We start from the raw sequence: 25,879 nt of genomic DNA on the forward strand, positions 1-25,879 counted from the left end.
GTGTTTGAAAGAATGGGATAATAAGAGTGGGATCTGAGGGCTCAACTTATTTTTGCTTAAGACAGAGAAAACATCTATAAAAATAGGGTACTACAAGGAAAATAGTGCACTTGGGCAGAGTTGAACATCATCACGCTTTTGGAAATAGGAGTTTTTTCCAACAGTTTAGGGATATAAGATAAAATAGAAAAATTTCATAAGTAGAAAATGAAGTGTGCCTAGGAATTAAAAAAATTTTTTTGAGGGGGTGATCAGTTTGACCAGCGCCAAAGGGGAACCAACCTGAGGCTTGCACCATAATGTAGAAGAGTGAAGTATTTGGTCTAAGGAGGTACAGCTTTCCCTTTGGACTCTCAGTATGACTGCTCACCCAGATAGGAGTTTAGGGGAGAACTCTGTGAACATTTGTGCAGAGGTGTGGTTAACTGAGTAGAACAGGTGAGGTTCTTAATGCCTTTCTCTGTGTAGAGAGTAAATTACACCTTTTTTTCTAGAGTCAGCCCATTTGATTTCTAGCTAGCTAGTTCAGTGTTGAATATAAATATGTAGGAATAGAACTCAGGAGGGAGATGTGGGATGGATATGAAGAGATCACAGGGCAGTTACAGTTGGAGAAGGCTGGTGGGACTTTATCTGCACAACTCAAAAGAAGGTTTATGAGTTGGATAACGTGGAAAGAAGAAGAAAAGAGGGCTTTTAAGGGAGACAATATAAGCAAAAGCACATGTGTTGGAATATGAATATGTTTTTGTTGTTTAGTCATTCAGTAGTTTTTGACTTTTTGTGACCCTGTATGGGGTTTTCTTGGCAAAGATACTGGAGTGGTTTGCCATTTCTTTCTCCAGCTCATTTTATTGATGAGAAAACTGAGACAAAGTGATTTGCCAAGGGTCACATAGCTAGTAAGTGTCTGAGGTTGTTTTTGAACTCAGGTCTTTCGGACCCCAGGCCCAGTGTTCTATCCACTGAGCCACCGCTGCACTCAGTGGTAGAATGCTAGGCCTTATTTACTATGAAGACAAATTGTAATTATATAGTTACTTAAACAATATATATAGTATTTATATGGTAACTGTATAGTTATAGAGAACATATAGATTGGGTTCACATTTTTTTGAAGTTACTTTAAAAATTGAATCCCTAATAGCACTTTGCTTATTTGTTATTAAAGCTGAGTGCAAAATATAGTTTCGCGTTTTAAGCTTTCTGGTTGTTTGAATTCTGGATAAATCAGATTTCCTTGTAACTGCTTTAGCCTTTGCTACTGTAGTTAATAAGAATATTTTTGGAATTAAATGCTTTTATATTTGTAAAGTGCTTAGTACATAAGTAATATGTCAGTTATTATGATTATTGTCATCAAAAACTTGTGGTATATGTTGTAAGGGCTATAAAATAAAAATAAAACATAATCTGTTTTCAAAAAAGAACTTTCTGTTTTATTGGGGAAAAATAGACACTGTACAATATAATATATGTTATCTAAATGGAAATGTATGCCAAAAATTATAGACAATGCTTATTACAGAGATTCAGAGAAGGGAAATAGTATTTTAGTATAAATATTCAGGGAAAGTTTTATAGAAAGAGTGAGATGAATTGGTAGGATTTGGATCAATGGAGGGTGTTACATTCCGTGACATTCTAAGTGAAGGGAATACTTTGAAATAAAAGTGTGGCATTAGCTTGATCAGAGAGGAGTGTAACAGTTATACTATGAAATTGTAGTAGTGAGAGATAACATTGGCTAGGTATAGCGGGAGTTAGGATGAAATCTTAGATATGAATTAGTGGGAAATAGGGAAATTTGTAGACACAAATTAAATATTCCCTGTCTCAATTTATGTATGTGGAAAAGATATGCACATATGTGAACATATAAAAAATATATATAAAGCAAGTATAAGTTAATCTTGGGAGGGTGGGGAGAGACTGAAGATTAATGATATGGAAAGTATTTTAGTGGGGACAGTGAGCTAGAACATACAGGAGAGGGTTGGATCCAAGAGTAGATGTAGACAGATTAACCTTATAGAGAGAAGATTATCTGTATTAAGGATTGGACTAAAGGAAGAATTAATGGAAGATGATGTTATGAGTTTATGAGATAAGAAGAGGGAGCTCATAGTTAATGGTTTCAGTTTTCTTGGGGAGGTATGAAGCAAGGTCTTCACTTGAGAGGCTAAGGGGAAGAGGGTACAGGAGGGAGGTGGATAGAGGAGAGAAGAGAAATTTAGAATAGCTGTTGTAGTGAGTAGGCTAGAGAACTAAGTTTCCAGTTGTGTTTATTCTTTTTAAGTGTTATTACATTCGTTTAACCTCTAGCAAGTCAAGATCGAGATACTGTTCGGAGAAGGAAAGAAAAGTACAGACAAGAACTGTTGGAACAAATAGCTCAGCAGCAGAAGAATAAGAGACGGTAATGAAAATCTTCTATTTTTCTGAATCAAAATGTTAACAAGAATAACTTATTCTGTGGTTTGGTGACGAAAAAAGCCCTACATTTAACTGGAAATCAGGAATCCTTGGGTTCTGATATTGACTCTGATACTGATCTCCTCTGTAGATTATAGGATTATAGATTTCAAGTTGGAAGGGACCTAGGAATCATCTAATTAGACACCATAACTTTTCATGTCAAGAATAGAAGCCCAGAGAGGTTAAAAGACTTATCTACAATTACACAGATTGCAAATACCTGAGCATAGTTCTTCTGACTTGAAATCCAATGTTCTGCCTTACTGCATCATGTTACCTTTTAAATGAGATGCTTATTAGCCTCTCTGGGTCTCACTTAACTCATTTGCAAAATGATAGTGTTAGGTGAATTGAGCTCTTAAGATGTTTTCTAGCTTTAACATTCTCTTTTTCTGTGATTTCTTGGTGCTGGAATTGGACCTATGATTTCACTGCTATGAGGAACTCCCAGGTGAAGAAACTCCCTCTACCAACACTGATTGGCACTTTCTCTATAACTTGTAGTCTTAGAGGATTGGCTAGAGTACTAAGGGTTAACCTTTGACTTTCACAGCTGGTATATGTCAGAGACAGGAATTGAATCCAGGTCTTCTTCCTTTTGAGTCTTACTTTCTGTCCCCTACCTAACCATTACCTCTCTCTGATTCCATAAATTTAGAGACTGTTCTTGTAGTTTGGCAGTAATCTGAAAATGTTTAATTAATGCTGTTACCCATTGCCATGGCTTTCCCCCCAGATATGATTTAGCATTATAAAATTACCCTTCTGCCATTTTCCAGTATGAAAACCAATCAAGTATAGTAGGGAGATTACTTAAGAATTTTCTCATTTTTAGTGGAAAAAGTAACAAAGATAAAAATGGGCATTTGTATTTATTCCACATATATATTTTAAAGCTTTAGATTATTGTCTTCATGTTATTTTGATATAGATTTTAAAAAATAATATCTACCTATCCACAGTTTCTTTTCTAGGGATAACCAAAATGGGTTTTATCCTTTTAGGCATGAAAAAAGAAATATTATTCTCTCTCATTCTCATTGTTTCATTCTCTTGCTCTCTGTGTATCTTGGTATGTATATTATCTATGTCTATATCCATAGCTATAGATAGATCATAGATTAGAGCTGGACAGGACTTCAAAAGCCATCTTGTCCAGCCCGTTTATTTTATGAATGAGTAGACTGAGACCCAGAAAGCTTAACTGGCCTGTCCAGGTTGGGAAGAATAATAATAGTGGCAGGATTTGAACAAAAGTCCTCTAATCTGTCTCTTGCTACTCTGTTCCATGCTGCCTCGCAACAATAAGCAATGTTAATAAAAATTTAAATATCTATTATGCGTCAGGCACCATGCTAAGCTCTGGGAATACAAAAAGAGGCAAAAAAAACTAGTCACAGCTCTTAAGGCACTTACAATCAATGGATTAATCTAATGTAATGTAATGTGTAATATATATACAAATACAATAACAAATGGAGAAAACTTATGGTAAATGAACAAGTAGAAAAATTTTTGCATTCCCCAAAGAATATTTTTCTTATTAAGTTTTACTGGAGAGTATTTACATTACAGATGATCATTAGTGTTACCAAGCTGTCTTGAATAAGAAAAGCAAGTAGGATGTAAGTTTTATATATCTATATCTATATATGTTCACATATATGTGTGTATATTGTGGGGGGGTAGTCAGGGTGGGTGGTGATCTTTACGTTAAGGAGTTTGAGAGCTAGTTTTATTCTTTTGATGTTTGCACTTCATTACAAGATGCCTGTTTTTGTTGTCTAAGGGTGATTATTAGTGAACAATTATACCTTTTGTTGAATGATTGTTAGAGTGATTCTTAGAAGATCATAAATGTCTTTGAATCAGGTTATATAGAGACTTAAAAATGTATGGAAGGAACTATACATAGAAATGCCTTATTATGAAGTCACTTTTATTTTGATATATGGTACTGATAAATGGGATTCTTTAGTAGGTTTCCAGAGAAGCATACTGAATAAAATGCTCACTCTTTATTTAGTCTGGCTTTCAAGGTCACACCCAGTCCACCTCTCACCTAGTAGCTTTACAGCCTAATTTGCATTATACATATTCTCTGTTCCTATCAAGCCATTCCTTAATCTGAACCCATTTCTTAATTTACCATTCTTTAATTCAAATCCATTCTCCTCTGACTCTGGAATTGTATATCCAACTTTCCAATGGTAGCCTTCCTCTAGCTGTAGTTGCTGACATTCTCATCATCTTTCAAGGTGTACTTACTTCTGGGGCATCCTCTTCTAGGAAGCTTCCCTTTACCCTCAAACGTGGGAGAGTGTAGACTTGATTATACCACACTTGGAATATTGTGTTCATTTCTGAGAATAACATGTGAGGAAAGGAATTGACCATATGTAATGCATCCAGAGGAGGGTCGCCATGATGATGAGGTGGCTGTAAACCCAACCATACAGTTATTAACTGGAACATGAGAGCTGTCTTCGGTTATTTGAAAGTCTGTCATTGAGAGAGGTATAATACTCAGTCAACCTGGTCTCCGTGGGCAGAATTTGGAGCCTTGGTTTGCAGTTATACAGAAATAGATTTAAGCTTGGTATAAGGAAAAACTTCCCTAGAGTTAGAGCTACCCCAAAATGAATAGTCTGCTTTTAGAGATAGGAGTTCTCCCTTTCACTCAAGGTATTCCTCCAGCGAGGCACTTGAAGATATGGAGTAGATGATGTTCTTCTTCTTGTTCAGGCAGGGTTTAGGTGGTCTCTTAGATCCCTTCTAACTCTGGAGGTGCTTTGAATTTTTCATTCCTCTTTGGCCTTTCCCCATGCATTTATTCCAAGTCTAACTTTTATTGTAGTTATTTGTGTACTACATTTCTCTCCTTTCTTCCTGGCTACTCTATCCTCCCTGGTTCTTTATGACCCTATTCTTTCTTGGTTTTCCTGCATATTCTCATGCATATTCTGCCCCTTCATTGTGGATAGATCTAGGATTCCGTCTTGAGTCCTCTTCTGTCCTCGCTTTTTATTTTTTGGAGACCCCATCAGTTCCCATGGGTTTAGTTGCTATCTCTATGACATACCTATGTATCTAATCCTAATCTCTTTCTTTTTTCTCCACTTCCATATCATTAACTGCCTATCAGACATTTTTAACTGGATATCCTATAGACATTTCAAACTCAACATGTCCAAAACCAGCCTCATCATCTATCCCTCCTTCCCCGCTTCCTAAGGGATCCCTATCCTTATAGGAAGGAAGGAAACAAGCATTTATCAAGTGCCTACTAGGTGCCACGAACTGTACTAATCACTTTACAAATATTAGCTCTTTTGATCCTCACAAAAACACTAAGAGATGGGTGCTTTTGTTACCCCATTTTATAGTTGTGGGAACTGAGGCATACAGAATGGTTGAAAGACTTGTTGAGGGTTACACAACTATTAAGTATGTGAGGCCATATATGAACTCAGGTTTTTCTGACCCCAGGCCCAGGGGTACTGCACCAAGTGTTCCCCATGCTTATCAACTTACCAAGTCATCCTTGATTTTTCGGTCTTCTCTACCTCCAGATATCCAATCATTTGCCAAATCTTTTTGGTTTTGCCTCTTTGAAATCTCTCCATTTCCTTCTTCCTATTTACATGGTCACCATCCTATTCCAGGCTTTTACCACCTCTCCTCTGGATTATTTCAGTGGCCTTCTAATTCTACCCTTCTCAAGTTTCCTCTCTTCTATCCATAATCCACAGAGCTGTCAAAGTGATGTTCCCAAAGTACAGGCCTGATTATGTAACTCCCTCAGTAAATTCCAGTGGCTCTCTCCTACTTCTAGGATCAAATGTAAACTCCTTTGTTTGGCATATTAAGGTCCTTCATGTTTGGCTACCTTTACATGTTTGTTGTATATTTCTTTTCTCTATGCACTCTCTAGCCAAACTTGTTTTCTTGCTATTCTTTAAATACAGCATCGAATTTCCAATCTCTGGGCCTTTGCCTGGGTTTGTCTTCATACCTAGAATACTTGAACTCCTCCCATCTGCCTCTTGGAATTCCTAGTTTCTTTAAAGTTCAGCTCAGATACAGTGCCTCCTGCTTTATGAGTCCTTTTCTAATTCCCCTGGCTAGTCTCAGTCCTACCTCACCGCGCCTCCCCCCACCCCTCCACGGTGTGCTCAAAAACGAAATTAATCGGGAGTGAATTTTTTTCTCTGCCCTAGTTTGCTCTGATCAATGGTAATTAAAATTGCTTAAGGTTGTTTATAGCCAATTAAATAGGTTGTTTATAGCCAATTCAACAAATATTTATTAAGTGCCTGTTACATAAAGTTATTGGGAGTACAGAGTTGAAAAAGAAAACTGACACCATTCCTGCCATCAAGGAGCTTCTATTCTCCTAGGGAGAGGTATTACATGTATACAAGAAAGGTTATGATGAAAAGCATAGTGATAAGCATGAAGGAGAGATCTAGGCTAAGTACTCTTGAGAAATTTGACTGATGAAAGAGTACTTTTGGGGAAGAGGGAGGATTGGAAAAACTGACTCTGAAGGAAGAGAAAATTCTGGAGGATGGAGAGGAGGGGGGCATTGAAAGAATGTGAGGTCACTTATGGGGATGGAGGCTGGAGGTGGCATTTTAAATTTGGGAAAACAGCTAATTATTCATAGTTGCTGGAACAGAAAGTACCTGGAAAAAAGAGGGAAGAGAGGAGTGCTGTGAAATAAAGCTGGAAAGGGAGCTAAATTGTGGAAGGTTGTCAGTGTTAGGCTAAGAAATTTGCATTTTATTCTATAGGCAATAAAATAAGGAATCACTAAGATTTTTGAGTAGGAGAGTGATCAGAACTGTGCATTAGAAATTAATTTTGGTAGCTGAGTAGAGGGTATATTGGAGAAGTGAGTTATATATATAAATTGCTTGTAATTAGGAATGCTACTGTTTAGTGACATTTAGATTTATGTCTGTTATAGTGATTATTGTAATGCTTATTTAAACTTTATTTTTCTAATATATTTCATTTAGAGAAAAAGAACAAGAACTCAGTGTTGCAGCTACTGGAGAAATTGACCCTGAGAAATCGGTGAGAATTTATGGTATCATTATAATGTTTAACTTTTCATTTAAATGGACTTTTTTCTATGAAAGGTATAACCATAAATGCTTAAAATAAAATTGAGTGGGGAAAATAGGGGAGGAAAAAAGAAATAAAAGGAAAAAAGGAATATGGCCAGTCTGCAGCATAAAAACAAGGAATCTTAAGAAAATGTAAGACGTACCTTAAGTACGTGAGTAAACTCAGGTATATAAGAATATGATGATATTCTTATTGGTTGTTGTCCTTCATTCTCAGAGAGGACCAAAATGACATCACTATGCTAGTCAAGTTTCAGTGTGTCCCAGCTGTGGCTGATCAGACCAATATGAGCTCAGAATGTTCTACCATGGGTGGGGCACAAATAGTCCATGTGAACATTTGGAGTGGGTTTTCTAAATTTATGCAACTTGCATTTCTTATTCTTATAATAAGAATAATAAATACCCAGCCTGAGTTACTGTTTTATAAAACAAGACTAAAAAGTCAGTTGTTAGTAGTTCTTCATTTTCCTAAGAAAGCATTTTCTTTTTCCTTTTTAGATCATGATTCCAATTTTAATACAAAATTGTTATCTTTGCTTTTCTTAAACGCAGTATGGTAGTGTACTAAAAGAAATGTACCAAGACAATGTTATCTTAATGTACAACACAAGATAACACTTTCCCTACCATATCTTGGTCAACCTTTAGACTTGAATATTTTGTAAGAAACTTTCTCTTTTGATAAATATATTTTAGTAAATGTTGTAAAAATTAAAATGATGTGAAAGTAACAATCTTATTTGTACTTCACTTTTGCAATTCTCATTATAAGCGGAATGGATTACTAACGTCATTGCAGCTAAGTAAAAAGGAGGTAATTATTTCTCTTATCTGAAATGCTGTTTTTACCTAGTTGGACATGTAGTATTTATTTGATGAAGGGAATAGTTGGTCTTTTAATGCATGTTTTGTGATGTATCATGGTACATGATGACCAAAAGTATTAAAAAAAGGGAAAAAAGTAAGTTTATAAAAAGTTTAGGCTTAAAAAGAACAAAGCAACTTAGGGTAAAATTATTCATATTGGTTAATTTTTGATTATGTGCAAATTATATGGGTTTTTTTTCCACATTTCCAATGTTCCACTAGTTTTCCCTTGCCACCTAGTATGCTTTCAGATGGCCTTTTCATGAAGCTAGCAAAAACTAACTTTAACTTTAGTCTGATCATTACTAAAGAGCTAAATATTCTGCAAAAAGACATTAGCAAATGAAATTTTCAAAAATCAAGGATAAATATAAATTAGTTGCGATCATCTGGCCTCTTGTTCCCATTTTTTAGCACAGATAGTGGGGATTTATCTCAGTATTCAAAATTAAGTGCATTTTAGTAGGAAAGAATACTATGGTAGGTTGAAATTTCTTTCTTCATATGCTTTTAAAGTTATAGGCATTTCCCAGCTTGAGATAGATTATGTTCATATTTAGCCAGTTGTTTGGAATATGGAACACATTTCTCTCAAAAACTCATAGCGTGCTAACATTTTAAAGCTAGAAGAGACTATAGAGATTGTGTATAGAGAAATAATGTTTGTAGATATTAGGGAGATTCCTAAGGCAGCCCACAAAATCATATATAAGTATACTTGAAGGTAGTGGTTCTGATCCCCAAATTCCTCTAAGGCTTCTGAGCCCCAAATTCTTATGAGCATCCTTCTCATCTAGTATGATCTTTGAGCCTCTTTGTACCTCTGAGGGAGATGCACAAAATGAGAGATAAGCCATTCTTAACCTTTTGGAGAGGATTTCTGGTATTACAGAGATAGAGAAAGGCAGTGGTTCTTGAAGGGCTCCTGTGATAAGGTGGCAGCAGCTGTTTGTATCTGAATTATTGACAAGTTAGGTATCATTGGCTTTTGAGACTATTTGCTATAAAGAAAGGTTTTGAAACCAGTATAAGTATATATACGTGATAGAATAAAGTTTGTGGTTGGCATAGTAATATGCTTACATATAAGGTTGTTTTGGGGTTTGAAGATCTTTACAGTTTTTCCTGTTTGGACAAAACCCCAATGGTTTTGGATTAAATAGGGAAAGTAAATATAAGACACTTTGCTCATGTTTAAGTAATATCGATATTACCTTTGGTGAGCTACTCTTAAAAGGGCTATACAGTTAAGAATAATAGTAATAGCCAACATTTAAATAGTTTACACAGCACTTTTCTCACAACAGCCCTAGAATGTAGGTAATGGAAGTGTTATTATTTTTGTTGTTGTTCAGTTGTTTTTCTGTTGTGTCCAATTCTTTGTGACCCCATTTAGGGTTTTCTTTGCAAAAATATTGGAGTTATTTGCCATTCCCTTCTTGAGCTCATTTTTCAGATGTGGAAACTGAGACAAAAGGATTAAGTGACCTGTCCAGGGTCATGCAGTTAGGAAATGTCTGAGGCCAGATTTGAACTCAGGAAGATGAGTCTTCCTGACTCCAGGCCTAGCGCCACCTAGCCACCCCCATTATTTTACAGATGAAGAAACCTAGATTTAGAGAGGGTAAGTGATGTACCTGCCTGAGGTGACAAGATAGTCAGTGGCAGAAATGTCCAGCCCGTGGCTTCTGATGTCACATCAAGGCCATGCGTTGTGAGGAAAGCCCTCTATAAACCTTAAAGCACTATGTACGTATAAGCTGTTGATGCTAGTATCCCAGGGAAGTAGGCTTCTTTTGACCTTCCCTCCCTCCCCAGTATCCCAAGCTTTTTCTGTTGTGCTGCCATGGAATCAGCCGTGGCAACTGTGTAGAGAGAAACATGACTTTTACAAGGAGGAGTCCTGGCTTCTAGCACCTTCTTTTGTACTTTTATTTTGAGCAGTTCTGTGGGCCTTAGTTTCCTCATCTGTAAAGTGATGAAATAACACTTTACTTGACTGAAGGACTTTTGGGTTATTAATATTATTAGGGGTAGGGATGATTATCTCTTGAAACCCTTTCTTGTCATTACCATCAATGAATTCACAGAATAATCATTTATTTTTCTTTCTTTTAGCCTGATAGACTGAAGCAGTTAGGTATGAGCCCAAGATATTTTGAAAAGAAGCTTTCACTTTTTGAAGAGAAGATTCCACCAGAAAGGCCCAAAGTAGCCTTCCAGACACCTCTTCCCACCTTATCTGACCTGCCTAGGCCATCTTTAAGTGAAGACTTTAACCAAGGGATCAACACCACCCTTGGTGAAATGATGTCATCCAGGTGCTTGTTTATAATGTTTTTCTTTTTAGGAATTAGGTAAGCTATTATTTTTGACATTTAGATGAATTTGTGAATTTAATCATGAAGAAAATGTTGTCCTTAGAGAATTGTCAAGTTTTTTCGAATGATTTCTTCAGTTATAGCATTTGACTTTGTGAAACCAAGAAAAATTATTAAACATTTTTTATTCCTTTTAGATGAATGTTAAGTACTTTAAAATTTATTTTATGTTTTATTTTAAAATGATTATTCTTTGTAATATCCCTTTGAAAATATGTAAACTATACTGAGTTGCTGGTTTTGGGAATTTCCACTTGGCAAATATTGAATTCTTCCTTTAATTTCTTATGAAAAAAATCCAGTGTGGCTTTGTCTTTTACCTGTGAATCTTCCTAACTGCTGTCTTTCTTTAGCTACTTTTCTATGGTGAGATAGGCATTAGAAAACTTGAACGGCTAAGGTAGGCTAAGATAGGCCTCAATTATCATAATAAGCTTTCTGACTGTAGATCTTGTATAAGTTGTATATTATACTAAGGCTTAAAGAGTTAATGATGTTCAGTACTTGAGATCCATAAATGTAAGGTACTATGCATCCTTCCTGTGCTGTCTATCGCTGTGGTCTGAACTATAATTATTCTTCATACTGTCACCATAAAGTATTTTTTTCTTCATTTCAAAGATGCTGCTGTTAACATCGATATTTCCTGTGCTGTACTACCTTTTGTCAGATCTTATGTGTGTTAATGACAGGTTGGATAACAACATTGATATATGGTTTATAAAGTTAAATACAGTTTATAAAGTTCCAAAGAGGCCAAAAGAGATGAGGATTATTCATTGCCTTAAATGTCCTTTATATTAGCAACCTTGCTGCACTGAGGATACTTGGTTGAAAAGGCAGGAGAAAGGGGAAAGGAGAGATGATTAGATGACTAGTGAAATGTTTTTGTAAAAGACATACTTTTGAAGAAATTACCAATGTCTCATTGGTGCTTCAAAATTATTTTGAAGTAAATAACTTGGGAGAGTCATTTAGGCTGTACCAGAAAGGGATTTCTGAGGAAGCAAAGTAAATGGTTACTTTCCCCCTTTTCTCTTAGGAAACTTCTTATGTAATTCCACTTTTGGAATTATTGAAGTTGTAGAAATCTAGAGAGAAGAGTAGAGAAAGTATGAGATATCCTACTTCAGTGTTTTCAAAGACCTTAAATACAATGTGTTCCAAAAGTCTTACTGAAGTGTAAACAAAGCTTAAAACTTCAACAAGACGTTTAGGATATCATGTATATTAAATACCATGGATTATGTCAAAATATCATTTTTGAAATTACCTCCTTCATTGCTATCTCTAAAACCTCTCCTCCCCTCCCCCCTTTTTTTGCCTTTATGCTTTCAATACCTTGAAAAGTGAACTATCCCATTTGCAGATCTAGTTGAAGGTTGGGAGAGCATATAAATAACCTAGCTTAATCTTTCTTTGGATTTTGGCTAGAATGAGCCTGTACATCTCCCCTACTTCAGAAAGGAGAATATACTAATATTCTGTGGCAGATAACAGATATGTTCCTAAAAAGTTATGTATCAAAACAAATTTAAGAAGTTGAACAATCTTATACTCCCACTAGGATAGCTTCTTATTTGAGAACTGTTTTATAAAGCAAAATCTCCCTAAAGTGAATAATTTCCTGTAAATCTGTATTTATGACTGTATAATTTTTGTATATGTTTGTATGTATATGCATATATTTTTGTGTATGTGTATATATATGTATGTACATATATATATGTACGCTTGTAGACTCGTGTATATATTTTTGTTTCTTTGAGTTTAGACTCCACCGTGTGAGTTCATGACTATGTTTAATATATGTATGTGAAGGAAATGGAGGGCTACATGAGTGTAGAAAGATATACTTTGCAAGAGATGGGTCTCAAGAGTGACCACATTCTCATACCTCTATAAAGAGCTGCCACAAGAATTAGGAGTAAAGATTCTATACTTCTATACCACTGACTCTTCCTTCAAGTCGGAGTTTTCTTTTTTTTTTTTTCTATAAAATAGTGATCGTGACTTCCTTTCATATATTATATGATAGATGATACAATGTTATTTGGTACCATTTACTTGTTAGTGGAGGAGGAGCATTGGACATTATGTATGTGGGGGAGGGGATACTAGGGTATATGTGTAAATGTGGGGAACATGGGAGAGTAGACATGGAGAAGATCTATATGTAGGAAGATACCTAGAAGTAACATGGTGGTATATCTGTGGGAGAGCTATTGGTGTAAGAGAAGTACGTATGGGACGTGGGGAGATGGCTACACCAGGGGATAGATGTCTTGCGATATGAGTAGAAGTTATGTGGGAGATAAGGGAACATTGTGTATTTGGGAGAGACTTGGGGACATGGAATGATGCATATGCCAAGGGGACTTGTGTGGGAAACATGAGTATTCCTGTGTGGGGATACACATGGCCATACAGATGTACGTACATGAGTGCGCGCACACACACATACATATGCACACACGTGCACGCACACACGTGCACACACACACCGAAATGTGTGCGGGATGGATGTGGGTATATGTGTGGGTAGATATGTGTGTGTACTTGAGGATGTACTTGTGAGTACGCATCTGAATGAGAATGTGGTTTGAAGGCTTCTGGGACCATGAAAAGGAGAATGAGTAGGAGTAGTATGGAAAAATGTCAAATGCGCTTTTCCTTCTTTTACAACTTCCTCCTTTCCCTTTACCAGTTCCCTCCTCTTTCTTCTTTCTCATCCCTTCTCTGTTTTCTTCTTCTCTTACCTCTTTGTCTTATACTCCCCTTCTCTTCCATCTCACTTTCTGTCCCCTCAAGCTTTCTGCCTCTTCCCTTAACTTTTTCTTTCTCCTTCCATTTGTGGTAGAAGGAACTTGCAGACGGAAGGCAAAGGAGGAATGGTGATAGGTGTCCTGGGATGGCATCAAAACACCATTTACACCCAGTACTGAATCTGGGAGTACATTGGTGTTAGGGGACAGGGTTTCTCTCCCAACACCCCCCACCCTCACCATCATTTCTTTCCTTTTTTTTCTTAATCTTTCTCTCTCATTACTGCTGCTACAACCACTAATCACAAATGGCTTTTTATCATACATGATTCAAAATAGGCAGTTCTTTGTTTTGAAGACAGCGTTCAAGTTATTTTCAACTTAGAAGGTAGTACTGGATCAGTTGAGTTTTTCTAAAGCTCTCATATATAAATAAAGTACTATAAATCTTGTTTTTTGGCAAGTGGTAGCAAATTCCTATTTAGCCAGAGGTTAAATTAAGTCTCGTTGTTATACTTTACAGGTGGTTTTTTGGTTTTTGTTTGTAATTATGAGCATTGCTTAATTTTGGTTGCATAAAAACATTTACTAAGAGGCTTAAGTTAACAAGCCTCTTATAGAAGAAGGGGTTAACTTTCTACTTTCAACCAAATGTGTTTTGAAAGGAAATTCCTTCATCACTTTCTTTGTGGGTTCACAAATTTAAAAGTGGAAAGGACCTTAGTGACATAGTAGAAATCCTGTTCTCTTGAATCTAAGAGTAAAACATTAAAAAAAAAATACATTTGCATCCTAAGTAAGTACATCTAAATTACTTCTTATATCAACATATGCCTCAAATGAAGGGATTTAATTTCTTTTAACCTTAATTTCTTTTTAGTTATACAATGAAATGTGAAATGGATTTTCTAACTTTATTTTGATATAGGATTACATCTCTACCTCCACCCCTACCCCCTCCACCTGCACCGTCTTTACTCAACTATCGAACTCCTTATGATGAAGCATACTATTTTTATGGGGCCAGGAATCCTTTGGATCCCAGTCTTGTATATTGTAAGTTAATGCTTCAATATGTATATTACCTATTGATTCTGATAAGAAACTTGGTTTCTTGTTGGAAAATATGAAAAGATAGATTTCTGAAAAATATTTGAATAAGAAAAGTAATAACAGTGCATTTGTATTATCTTGTTAGCTATTTTTAAAAAATACGTTATTTTGAAATCCGCAGTGATGCACAGATACAAAACCCCACCACTTTATCCCTTTTAAGTTGTTTTTAGAAGATGTGATGTATTATTTTTTCCTTTTGAATTGCTGAAGCAGAACAACATGATTAAAATTTTTTTGCAGTTATTTAGTAATTTTTTTCTTGGTGATATTTTTCATATGTCTTTGCTCTAGGTGCTCTTAAATTTTCTTTTTGGTCTGTTTTATAGATATCTAAGATTGACTGCATATTTTCTTATTTTGTCTAGATAACCCAGGAATGATGGGAATACCTCCACCAACCTTTGCTAGTGCCCCTGATACTTGTGAACCAATCGGACCCATTATGTAAGTCTGTATAGCATAATTTTGGGAGAGATTTTAAATATATTAACCTTTTCTTAATTAACAGTTTTATACTGTAGAGTCTTATAGTTTGTGTAGGGGTGTGTGTGTGTGTGTGTGTGTGTGTGTGTGTGTGTGTGTGTGTGTATGTATGTATGTATGTGTTTGTTGAGTGTATGGTTTGCATATTTGAACATACTTTGATAGATCTGTATTGAGAACACTTGTCTAATGTTCCAGATATCAACACATTCACACGTTCTCATCCTATGGCAGTCTTGTCTCTTATTTTCTTGAGTTACTGGTCCACCTCCTTTTCGGATAATAAGTCCCCTGATGATGAGGCACTTTTGTTGCAGCCCACTCACACCTAGCATCTGACTCTCTCTAACTTTAGTTTTTCGGAGTTAGTATTCTATGACTTGTAGCTATCACTGAAAGAATATTGATATTAAAGAGATGGGCATTTGTTTCATGAAGAAGCTTGGGCTCATTACAAGCATTGCACAGTTTTTCCATAGGTAGTCCGTTCCAACGTCTTTCTCTTGTTCAATTCTGGATCCAGTTTATTGTCTGTCTTTGGTGTCAGCCCAAGATGTTTGAACTGTTGAACCATCCAGTTGCATGTCATAATCTGGATAGTAGACATTCGTTGTTCACTTGATTTATCAAACTCTGTGGATAGTTAGTTCAGTGCATAAAGTTTACTTTTAACGCTTAATTTTAACATATTTTTTAAAACCTGCAAATGAACATTGACCAATGGGGTAGGCTGGATCAGGTAGACAGTGGAAAATGTAAAACGGATTTAGATGTCAATTATTTTGTTTCATTTTTTGTTTCCTACTTTTCCCTTCAATATTTACCCCATCCCCCCCACCCCCAGTGTAAAAGATCATTGGATGATTCATTTGAAAATTGATTCTTCCTTAATGATCACATTTTTATGATTGTCAGGTTACTTTTTTGTGTTGTAGCTACATTGGTAGAATGGAAACTTTAGGACTCAATAACATATTCTTATTTTAACCGTTACTTTGAAAAATATTCTTAGACTTGAAAATGGAAGAAAATGCTACAGTTTTTCTTGCCTCCTAAATGTATCTAGAATTGTATCTAATAATTTTCCTGTGGTTCCAACCAGCTCAGAGAACACAGAAAACACTGGAAACACTACTTCCTATGACCTGGACACTGTGCTTTTATTTATTGTATTCTGTTGTTTATTTTAGCAACCTAAAAAAAAAGTCAGCTATTCATTATTTCATGTCAAGCCTAGGATTAGGTGAAGACTTGTTAGATCTTTCTCATTTATACATTGACAAATCAAGTATCCTCTAGTAATTTTTAACAAGTTTTCTGTTGAACCTAAATTAAATGCTTTATACTTAGCCTGTTATCCTGAATACCATCTAACTTGGTTTTGCCCTAGCATTCTAACCCATCAAGATTAATTTAAATATGAGAATATCAGTTTGATATGAGGTCTCTTCAAGATAATAGAATTAGAGCCAAGAAAATCAATTGTCCTCCACTCTAGGGTTGTTTTTATTTAGAATACAAGAAGCAGTGCTATAGACTAATAATATCCCCCTACCTGAATGCTACTGCCAGAAAGCCACTGATAAGTTTTATTTTCTTATCCTTTTTTCTGTTCTCCATAACAGTACTGTTCTGCTTGTTTGTATTTGTCCTTTGAGTATCACTTGCTTATAACATGTTGTGATTCAGAAGATTGTAGTTTATTTTATGATTCATGTTTTAGTTAAGTTGCTTTCTGAGGATATCTAGAGAAACTCCTTGATATCATAATAAGCTGTCTTGAAATTGAAGTGTAGCATGGGTTCAACTATTTGCATCCATCTTGTTTCTTATTTACTGATTTTGATAGTAGCCTTAGGTTGTTTTATTCTGGGGCCCTTTATCCACTGATTACATTAGAATTATGGAGGAAAAGGGCTTTTAGACTTTTTTTTCTCCTCCTGTTCACTAGGTAGGCAGCTAGTTGGCATAATAGAGCGCTTGACCTCGAGTTAGGAAGACCAGGGGTCAAATCTGGCCCCTTGAGGAAATCAGTTAATTACTTTCCTCATCTATGAAATGAATATAATAATAGCACTTCCCTCTCAAGGTTGTTATGAAGTTGGAATGAGATACTTGTAAAGAGTTTTACAAACTTTAAAGCAATCTATAAATGGCAACTATTATTGTTGTTGTCAACAGGAGGTTCAGAGTGCTCTGAAGAGAAAGATGAGATAGCTAACATTGTTTTCCTTTGAATTTTCCTTTCTGTTTTGTAATGTTAAATAATTACATATTTTTCTTTGAATGTATTTAGGTTTTCTTTAGGAATACATTTCATCATTAAATTTCTCATTGATTTTAGTTTTTTAACTAAAATAAGTTTTTTTAAGTATGGGAAGGTTCAGAACTCAGATCTCATTTTATATATGTGTATATATATTCCTTGTGCAAGAGATACATTCCTGAAAAAGTTTACACAAATTGAATTTTTGTTAAAGTGATATTTTAAATGCACCAGGAGATCTAACATCTTAATGTATGAAATTACTTTATAAAGTGAAGAGTCTGTTTGTTTGGTAAATAATAACTCCATATTTTGTCCTTTTTAAGTTTGGATTTTCAAATGTCAGGTTTGCTTTAAGTTGTGTTCTGTAGTATACAATGTTTAAGCCACAGAACATTTTATTGTTCAAGGGTTATATGTATTACATTTTCTTTCACTACTTTTTAAATTATGTATTTTTTCAAGAATCTTCTGTTCATTTTGAACTGGCCTGCTTATTGTATTGATATTCTTTTTACTGTACTAAAATTAGGTCTAAATGTGTTTACATGTTAGATCTTATTTATCATTCTAGGCCCTTTGTTATTTCTTTTGTTGTCATGCTGTGAGGGATTTTTGGAGAACGATGTATTTGCTGTGTAGTCTACCACTCCCCACCTCAAAGTCATCCCATTTTAGCTTACCATAGATTGCATGCTATTTCAACAAACTGTTTTGTTTTAATTTTCTAAATACATTTTACATTATTAATTATATGTTTTAAACAGGAACAAATGTATTTTGAATGAACTGAGCACTGTGAGTGATAGAACAAGAACAGGAGGACTCATTTTTGAAGATAAACCAAGGCCTACAAAGGAATCAGTTCAATCTTATCAATATGAGTTGCAGCAACAGGTATAAAATAGGATAGCTATTTCAGTGTACACATGGGGGAATTATTTGGGAGAATGGAATCAATTAATATTTATTCTAAAACTGTGCTTGATTGTCAGCATTATATATTTGCTATTTTGACTTAACTATTTCCAGTGTTCAGGCGAACTAGACTGCTGAAGTTTGTTTTGTGTAGATGAACACATTATCCTGAATCAAAGTTCACTCAGACTTGCATTTAACAAAATACTTTGTTTAGGAGAAAATGATTTATAAATTAAAGAATATTTAAGTTAAAAATACAGTTGTAGTCCAACTGAGAAACCAGTTTAGATAGTCTTTCTAGTTTCATAATGATAGCAAAATTAAGGTTCTTAACAACCTTATAGACTAGGTTGCCCATTATTAAATATATGAGATGAACTAATGCTGAGCACAGTACTTCGTACCAGAAAACAGCAAATGGACATGAATATCCTACCTAGTGCCATTGATTGGTTTCACAAAACTACAGTTTCAACTGAACCATTATTACTGGGGGCAGCAGGACTGCTGAGACTATATGTGAGGAGAGCAGGATTATTTGAGTGGCATCAGAGATGTCCTTGATGTTTTGTTCTTCCAAATAGCGGAATTGGGGGAAGGGAAACATCAGGGAGAAGGAGAAATCTGGCTCAGATCAGAGCATTTAATGAAATCCTGGAAGGAAAGATTCAAAGAAGAGCTAAATTTACCTAACAAAATTATCTATCTCCCGTTTTAAAATCTGTTTTAGTGAGTAATTTTAGATCTTTGGACATCATTTCTCAATATCATTTGTTGAGTGTTTTGCATTTCCCATTGCTATTTAACAGTCTAGCCAGAGAACACAGGCCTTATCTTAGAACCATTATTGAGATGGGTGGATCTCTGGCAATTGGCTGAAGGATGTCCTAGTAGAACTTACTTTAGGGTGGTGCTTGGTTATAATTTATTAACAGCATTATTGTACATTGAAACTGATCAGAGTAGCTTTGTATGGAGTGTGTTTATATTAGTCTTGAAGGTTGCTTTTACAAAATAATATACTTAAGTTATTTAAAAGGATACCATGGTAGATTATACCCATTCATGAAACAGTATGAATAGTTGAAAATCTGTATAATTTGGTTCTTCAAATATCTATGCTATGCTGTTGTGTAGCTCAGGTTCCAGACTTCATTTACTCTGTATTCATTTCTATCAGCCCTTGATGGACTCTTTGCTTTTGAGTCTCCTACTCCGTAGGTCAGCTCAGTTCTACCGCCTCAGCCAAAGGGTTTGATGCTGGCATGGCCAGTGTCCATAAGAAGTATTGGGGTGGATAGCCGAGATCAAGGTATGGTCTTAGAGACAGAAGCCATAGGAATAAGGTAACACGATGGGTTGGGAATGTAGTAACAAGCTTGGAGGATTGAAGCCAGAAGCTCCTAGGAGGAGAGGGGAAATGGAATTTGGAGCAGTATGGACCTGGGAATGGAGTAAGAGCCTTGATATTTGACCTCTATTGAGGAATGTTAGCTCACCTCCAAGATTTGGTTTGTTAGGGATGAAATAAATGCAGTTCTACTGACAGTATTTTTTTTAATATTAATACTGGACTTGACTGTTGTAACACATTTAGAAGTAGCTATTTAATAGATGGCTCTTGTTTATTTTTATATATTCTCTTAAAAATTCACTTTCTACAAGTGAAAAACTTGCCCTCTAGCTGTAGTTTATTCACTTTCACGCATTCATTTAGACAGTTTTATTCTTGAATGTGGTGGTTCCAGGTTTCATTTGCGTGTATGTTTTCTCAAAGCTATTTGTCTCTAATTATACAAGGAATCCTGTTCAGATAAATGGGCAGTCTCTAACTCAGGAACAGTTTGCATTCCTAAAGTTTCTTTTTAAAAAAAAAATGCCGAATTTAATAAATACTTTAAAAAAGAGAGTATTTCTATATATAAAATATAACCCAAAAAGAGGATGAATATGTGAAGCTATAAATTTCTGTTACATGCAAGCTTGTTGTTTTTTAAAAAACAGTGTATAATAAATTAAACATGTTACTTTCAGAGCTGTCCTACATGCTTGTGTTTTCCTCTGAAAGCCTTCCTGTTCCCTTCTGTGCATTTTTAAAGATAACTGAAGTGACTCTGCCCTTTTCCTTCTTTTGGCAGTACCGTTCCTAGTTTCTTTTCCTCTTTTTCTTCCTCCTTGTCTTCACCCTTAACCCTCTCAGTTAAAAAGGAGGAAAACACAAATCCTTGTAACAAATAAACATAGTTTATATAGTCCAAAACTATTTCTTTTTCTGTATCTTGGGTCTAATGCCATAGAAGTGATGGTCATTTGGGTCTCCAGATAGCCTACAAATAGCCTTTCTTAATTGATAAGGCATCTGAAATAGTACCAGTAGTAGCTCTGAGTACCCAACTCTTCCTATTTCTGAATCTGTTTTCAAGCTTAGGAGCCTTTGGTATCCCTGAGTTGGAAGGAGCTCCAGGAGTTGCATAGAGGTAGAGGATCTAGGACCTACTCAGCTTCCAAGGTGGTATAATTTGAGGAAGCTAGACAGGAGTACCAAGAGCTTTCTCAGAAATATCCCAGGAGGAATAGACAAGGTACAATAGGTAGTCTATTGCAGTTAAGGAAGATGTCTTAGATGGGAATGATTATCATTGGTGGTGGAGAAATGAATGACAGTATGATGAATTTTTGTGAATTGATAGCTGTATTTGTGCATTAAATGCCTAAATGCTCAAGAAACTCATGATAGATTGCAGTGATTTGGATAAGAGGAGTAAAATTAATAATAGTATTACAAATCTTGATTGTGTTAGACTGGCAGTACAATATTGTAAATTCTTGCTTTTTGTGTTAAAGATACAGGAAAGAGAAGCAAGACGGAGGAAAGAGCGAGAGGAAAAAGAAGAATATGAAGCTAAACTTGAAGCTGAAATGAGAAGTTACAATCCCTGGGGAAAAGGTGGAGGGGGTGCTCCACTCAGAGACGCCAGAGGAAACCTGATAAGTATGTTGGCTTCTTTATTTCTTTTCTTTTTTTTAAGCTTCTTTTAAAAAAATTTTTTTTTACAGTTTCTTTTCTCTGGGAAAAAATGTGATTCTTTCTGCTCTTAACTTTGGGAGAGAGTAAGGAGGGAGGGCACATTATTCTGAACTGATTCACTTTCATTAAGTAAATGCATTTTATTGCCATTCTTATGTTCTCCTTTTTAGGATAGAAAGGTAACTTAATACTACTGCACTGTAAAACAGTAATATTATTAGAGTAGAAACTTCCAATTAATTTTAAAATTAAATTCTTACGTAGACTGGTAGGTAAATTAAAATTGCTGATTTTATTAGAAATTTGCCTCATATTTTATTTCAGAATGTTAGTTTTTTTTTGGATCCTAGTCTTAATAAATCTTTGGTACAGTGATACTTACTACATGGTGTAGTAGTGAAATTAAAATTGTCTAGGGTAAAAAATGTTTTCATATAATGTAGGAAGTTGGTTTTAAAGTATTCTATTTTTAGTCCTGAATGTGAAATAAAAGTTAATCAAATAAATAAATAATAAAATAAAAGGTTAAGACAATCTGATTACTTTAGCCTTAGATGAAACAAGATAAAACCTAGGGGAAAAGTTGATTAATATTTAAATATGTATTATGATTGGAACAAGGGAGAAATGGTTCTAAATGGTTCTAATGGTTCTAAAAATTACTAAAACAATTAGAAAGTACCTGTTAAAGTAAATGAGAAACATGTTAATCTTAAATTGCCTGTTATTCCTTAGCTGGTATAATAAGCTTAAGAGGCAGGCTATAATTTGAGAATTCTGTGTGAGTATTACTGACTTTATGAATCAGGGATGATAGGTACTCAAAGCTACCTTAGAGTTGTTTGGGTCCTGGATAATAAAGGATATTAGCTTATTTCTTGTTTTGATTTATATTAATGATGACTTATTTATTTTTTAAAGTAGTAACTTCCAAAATTGGTATACTGCCTCACCTTCTCTGAAGGTTTCCTTGGATCATCACCTTGTGATGTCTTAGAAATCTGGAATTCCTGGTCTGCAATAACATCTTAGAACCTCTTAGCCCTCTTGTTAGTTAATATATAATGCAAGTAATAGGATAAAATATTCCTTATTCACTGGATAGAAATCGTTGGGAAATTTGAGGATTATGGCATACTTTATGGTTCTTGTAACTACTGTATGCATAGGTATATAAAACACTTAATAGTAAAATGTTAAAAATCCAAGAATAAATAATTTCCACTTCTAACGTTAGCACATATTTTATTACCTCACAAATTGTAAGCCATATTGTTCTAGGTTCTTTGAGTGAATTCAAAGGGTTGGAGAGGTGACTGGGCTGTCTCATCCCCAATACTTACCAGCAAATGCTTTCCAAATCAAGCTATGTGGCAAAAATTACCTTCGTTAAACTAAAAAGTAACAGTGAAACCCAGTTCACAAATCGTATGTATATTCTACCCAATGGATGGGTTGAAGGGTTTGTATTTATAGTTGGCTGGATCTTAGATGAAAAGCAAGTGTGGGGAGTGCGAATACTGTCAATGCCTTCTTGAGTACTTCTAGCTGAAGGGAGGGCTCCATTTCTGTTGCTCTTCCACCCTTTTTCAAGCTAGTCCAAAAACCAGGATCTATATAATGCTTGCAGGATGAACATTTATTTGAGTTAAATTTTTTTTTCAATTAACAAGCACTCATTTTCTCTCCTTACCTCCTCCCTTACTGAAAAGAAAATTAAGAAGAAAGAAAGAAAATAGCCTTGTAGTAAATGTGTACTAAGCAAAACAAATTCCCATAATGGTCATGTTCAAAAATGTGTTGATCTTGAATGACCTTGAGTCTTAGCCGAGGGTGAGTAGAATGATGGCAAAACTTTTTGTAGAAGGTATTCAAAAAGAAAAAAAAAACTATTGAATGTTTAGCATGCAAATTTATTAGACTATAAATAGTTAATGTTTCAAAGAAATTCATTATTTTTAAGGTATTAGCAAAAATGATTACTGTAAACTGTACTTAGTAGAAATAATTCTTCTGCTTAAGAAAGAAGTGTCCCAGAATGAGATGGGATGCACTTACAGACAATAAGAGATAATAATAACAATTATAATAAGCACAATAATACTAACTTGATCAGTCACTTCACCTCACTTCTAGAAGTAGAACTTCATACATCAGCGGTGCCTGGGGCTGTGAGACGTGGGTCACATTAGTCTAAATGAGGTAATGATGAATGGAATAAGTCACCCAGCACATTCTGTGACTTCACAGTAGACGTTTATAGTTAGGGCACCATTTAACTTACCACCCACCATGGAAACTCATTTATGAAGACTTTATTTGGAGGAAGATTTAAAATCTACTTTATGGGTTTTCATAGCTGCAGTTCTCATATTTTGAATGGTATTAGTTTCTGCCATTTGACCTTTCCATTCCTGTTGCTTGCATTTATGTTATAAAGGAATTTAATTACAATTGAGTATTCTTTCTGAGTTCCTCTTCAAAGAAAATTTTCTTATAGGGAGAGTAGCTGAAATGAGATGTCAAAATTAACTTTCTCTACTTGTAGGATACAGTTATTTTTTAATATAAAAATCAGCTCATGCTTTGGGAATGTGTATGATAAGAGTTACTGAATCATTTTAGAAATGTAGAGACCTATATTTTGCCTCTTAAAGCCAAATCTTTAACAGACACAGCCATTCCTTCCACCATTGGTGGTTTCTGTTACTAAATCACAAGAAAGACCTTGAGTTTCTTAACAACATTCTCTCCCACTCTTTTTTTTTCTTTTTTAATTTTTTTATTTAATTTATTTAATATATTTAGTTTTCAGCATTGATTTTCACAAGAGTTTGAATTACGAATTTTCTCCCCGTTTCTACCCTCCTGCCCACACCAAGATGGCATATATTCTGGTTGCCCCGTTCCCCAGTCAGCCCTCTCTTCTATCACCCCACTTCTCCTCCCATACCCCTTTCCCTTCTTCTCTTGTAGGGCAAGACAAATTTCTATGCCCCATTGCCTGTGTATCTTATTTCCTAGTTGCATGCAAAAACTTTTTTTGTTTTGTTTTTGAATGTCTGTTTTTAAAACTTTGCGTTCCAAATTCTCTCCCCTCTTCCCTCCGCACCCACCCTCCCTAAGAAGGCAAGCAATTCAACATATGCCACATGTGTATCATTATGTAAAACCTTTCCGCAATACTCATGTTGTGAAAGATTAACTATGTTTTGCTCCTTCCTAACCTATCCCCCTTTATTGAATTTTCTCCCTTGACCCTGTCCCCTTTCGAAAGTGTTTGATTTTGGTTACCTCCTCCCCCTGTCTGCCCTCCCTTCTATTATCCCCCCTTTTTTGTCTTCTTTCTGCTTCTTTCCTCTGGGGTAAGATACCCAATTGAGTGTGTATGGTATTCCCTCCTCAGGTAAAATCAAATGAGAGCAAGATTTACTCACTCTTCCTCACCTGCCCCCTCTTCCCTTCCTACAAAACCACTTTTTCTTGCCACTTTTATGCGAGATAATTTACCCCATTCTATTTCTCCCTTTCTCCCTCTCTCAATATATTCCTCTCTTATCCTTTATACCTTAATTTTATTTTTTTTTATATCATCCCTTCATATTCAACTCACCCTGTGCTCTGTGTATGTGTGTATATATATATATGTATATGTATGTGTACATATATACACACACATATATATACACACACACCTACATATATACATACATTGACACACACATATGTGTATACACACACACACATATATATACACACACACACACACACACACACACACACACACACACACACATATATATATATATATGCATATTCCTTTCAGCTGCTATGATACTGCGGTCTCATGAATCGTACGCATCATCTTTCCATGTAGGAATGTAAACAAAACAGTTCAACTTTAGTAAGTTCCTTATGATTTCTCTTTCTTGTTTACCTTTTCATGCTTCTCTTGATTCTTGTGTTTGAAAGTCAAATTTTTATTCAGCTCTGGTCTTTTCACTGAGAAAACTTGAAAGTCCTCTATTTTGTTGAACTCTCTCACTCTTTACCTGTTAATTTTGGTTGATGTAAATTTTGTGGTGATGAAATAAGTGTTCAGATTTGAAAAAAAGAAAAGTAGAAAATAAAATGAGAAGGAAAGTAGGACAGAGCAGAAAAGGAGAAAGAATGAAAAACCTTGTTTTGTGTAATTTGGAGTGATTTAGGCCATATCTGGCACATTGTTCAAAGAAATAGAATTTTTTCCATCCTGTGACTTTTTTTCATTTTCTGCCCAGTTCTTTTTATCTAAAAATTAGGATAATTCTCATATCTACTAGTGATTCATATCTATTAATTTTGATTTTTAAGTTGGAAAATATTATTTTTAGCTTCCAGCAGTATATTTCAGTTGATATGCCAAAGCATGCTGTCATCCTAAGTTTTGGTTGATT

General features: G+C 35.1%; 1 protein-coding gene across 7 annotated transcripts in view; it reads left to right on the plus strand.

The window, feature by feature from the left end:
- Nucleotides 1–25,879, plus strand: part of CSPP1 (centrosome and spindle pole associated protein 1) — a 135,858-nt gene that overhangs the window by 59,787 nt on the left and 50,192 nt on the right. For 5 of the 7 annotated variants that reach the window (XM_036766552.1, XM_036766589.1, XM_036766605.1 and 2 more), the window contains 8 exons: nucleotides 2,326–2,419; nucleotides 7,503–7,560; nucleotides 8,389–8,430; nucleotides 10,602–10,804; nucleotides 14,558–14,685; nucleotides 15,111–15,189; nucleotides 18,262–18,391; nucleotides 21,260–21,407. In XM_036766552.1, coding sequence (XP_036622447.1) covers nucleotides 2,326–2,419; nucleotides 7,503–7,560; nucleotides 8,389–8,430; nucleotides 10,602–10,804; nucleotides 14,558–14,685; nucleotides 15,111–15,189; nucleotides 18,262–18,391; nucleotides 21,260–21,407 — 882 coding nt within the window. The remainder of the gene's footprint in view (nucleotides 1–2,325; nucleotides 2,420–7,502; nucleotides 7,561–8,388; nucleotides 8,431–10,601; nucleotides 10,805–14,557; nucleotides 14,686–15,110; nucleotides 15,190–18,261; nucleotides 18,392–21,259; nucleotides 21,408–25,879) is intronic. The other 2 variants (XM_036766561.1, XM_036766596.1) reach the window with 1 other exon arrangement.

This window comes from Trichosurus vulpecula, chromosome 1 (assembly GCF_011100635.1).
Source record: "Trichosurus vulpecula isolate mTriVul1 chromosome 1, mTriVul1.pri, whole genome shotgun sequence".
NCBI classification, from domain to species: Eukaryota; Metazoa; Chordata; class Mammalia; order Diprotodontia; family Phalangeridae; genus Trichosurus; species Trichosurus vulpecula.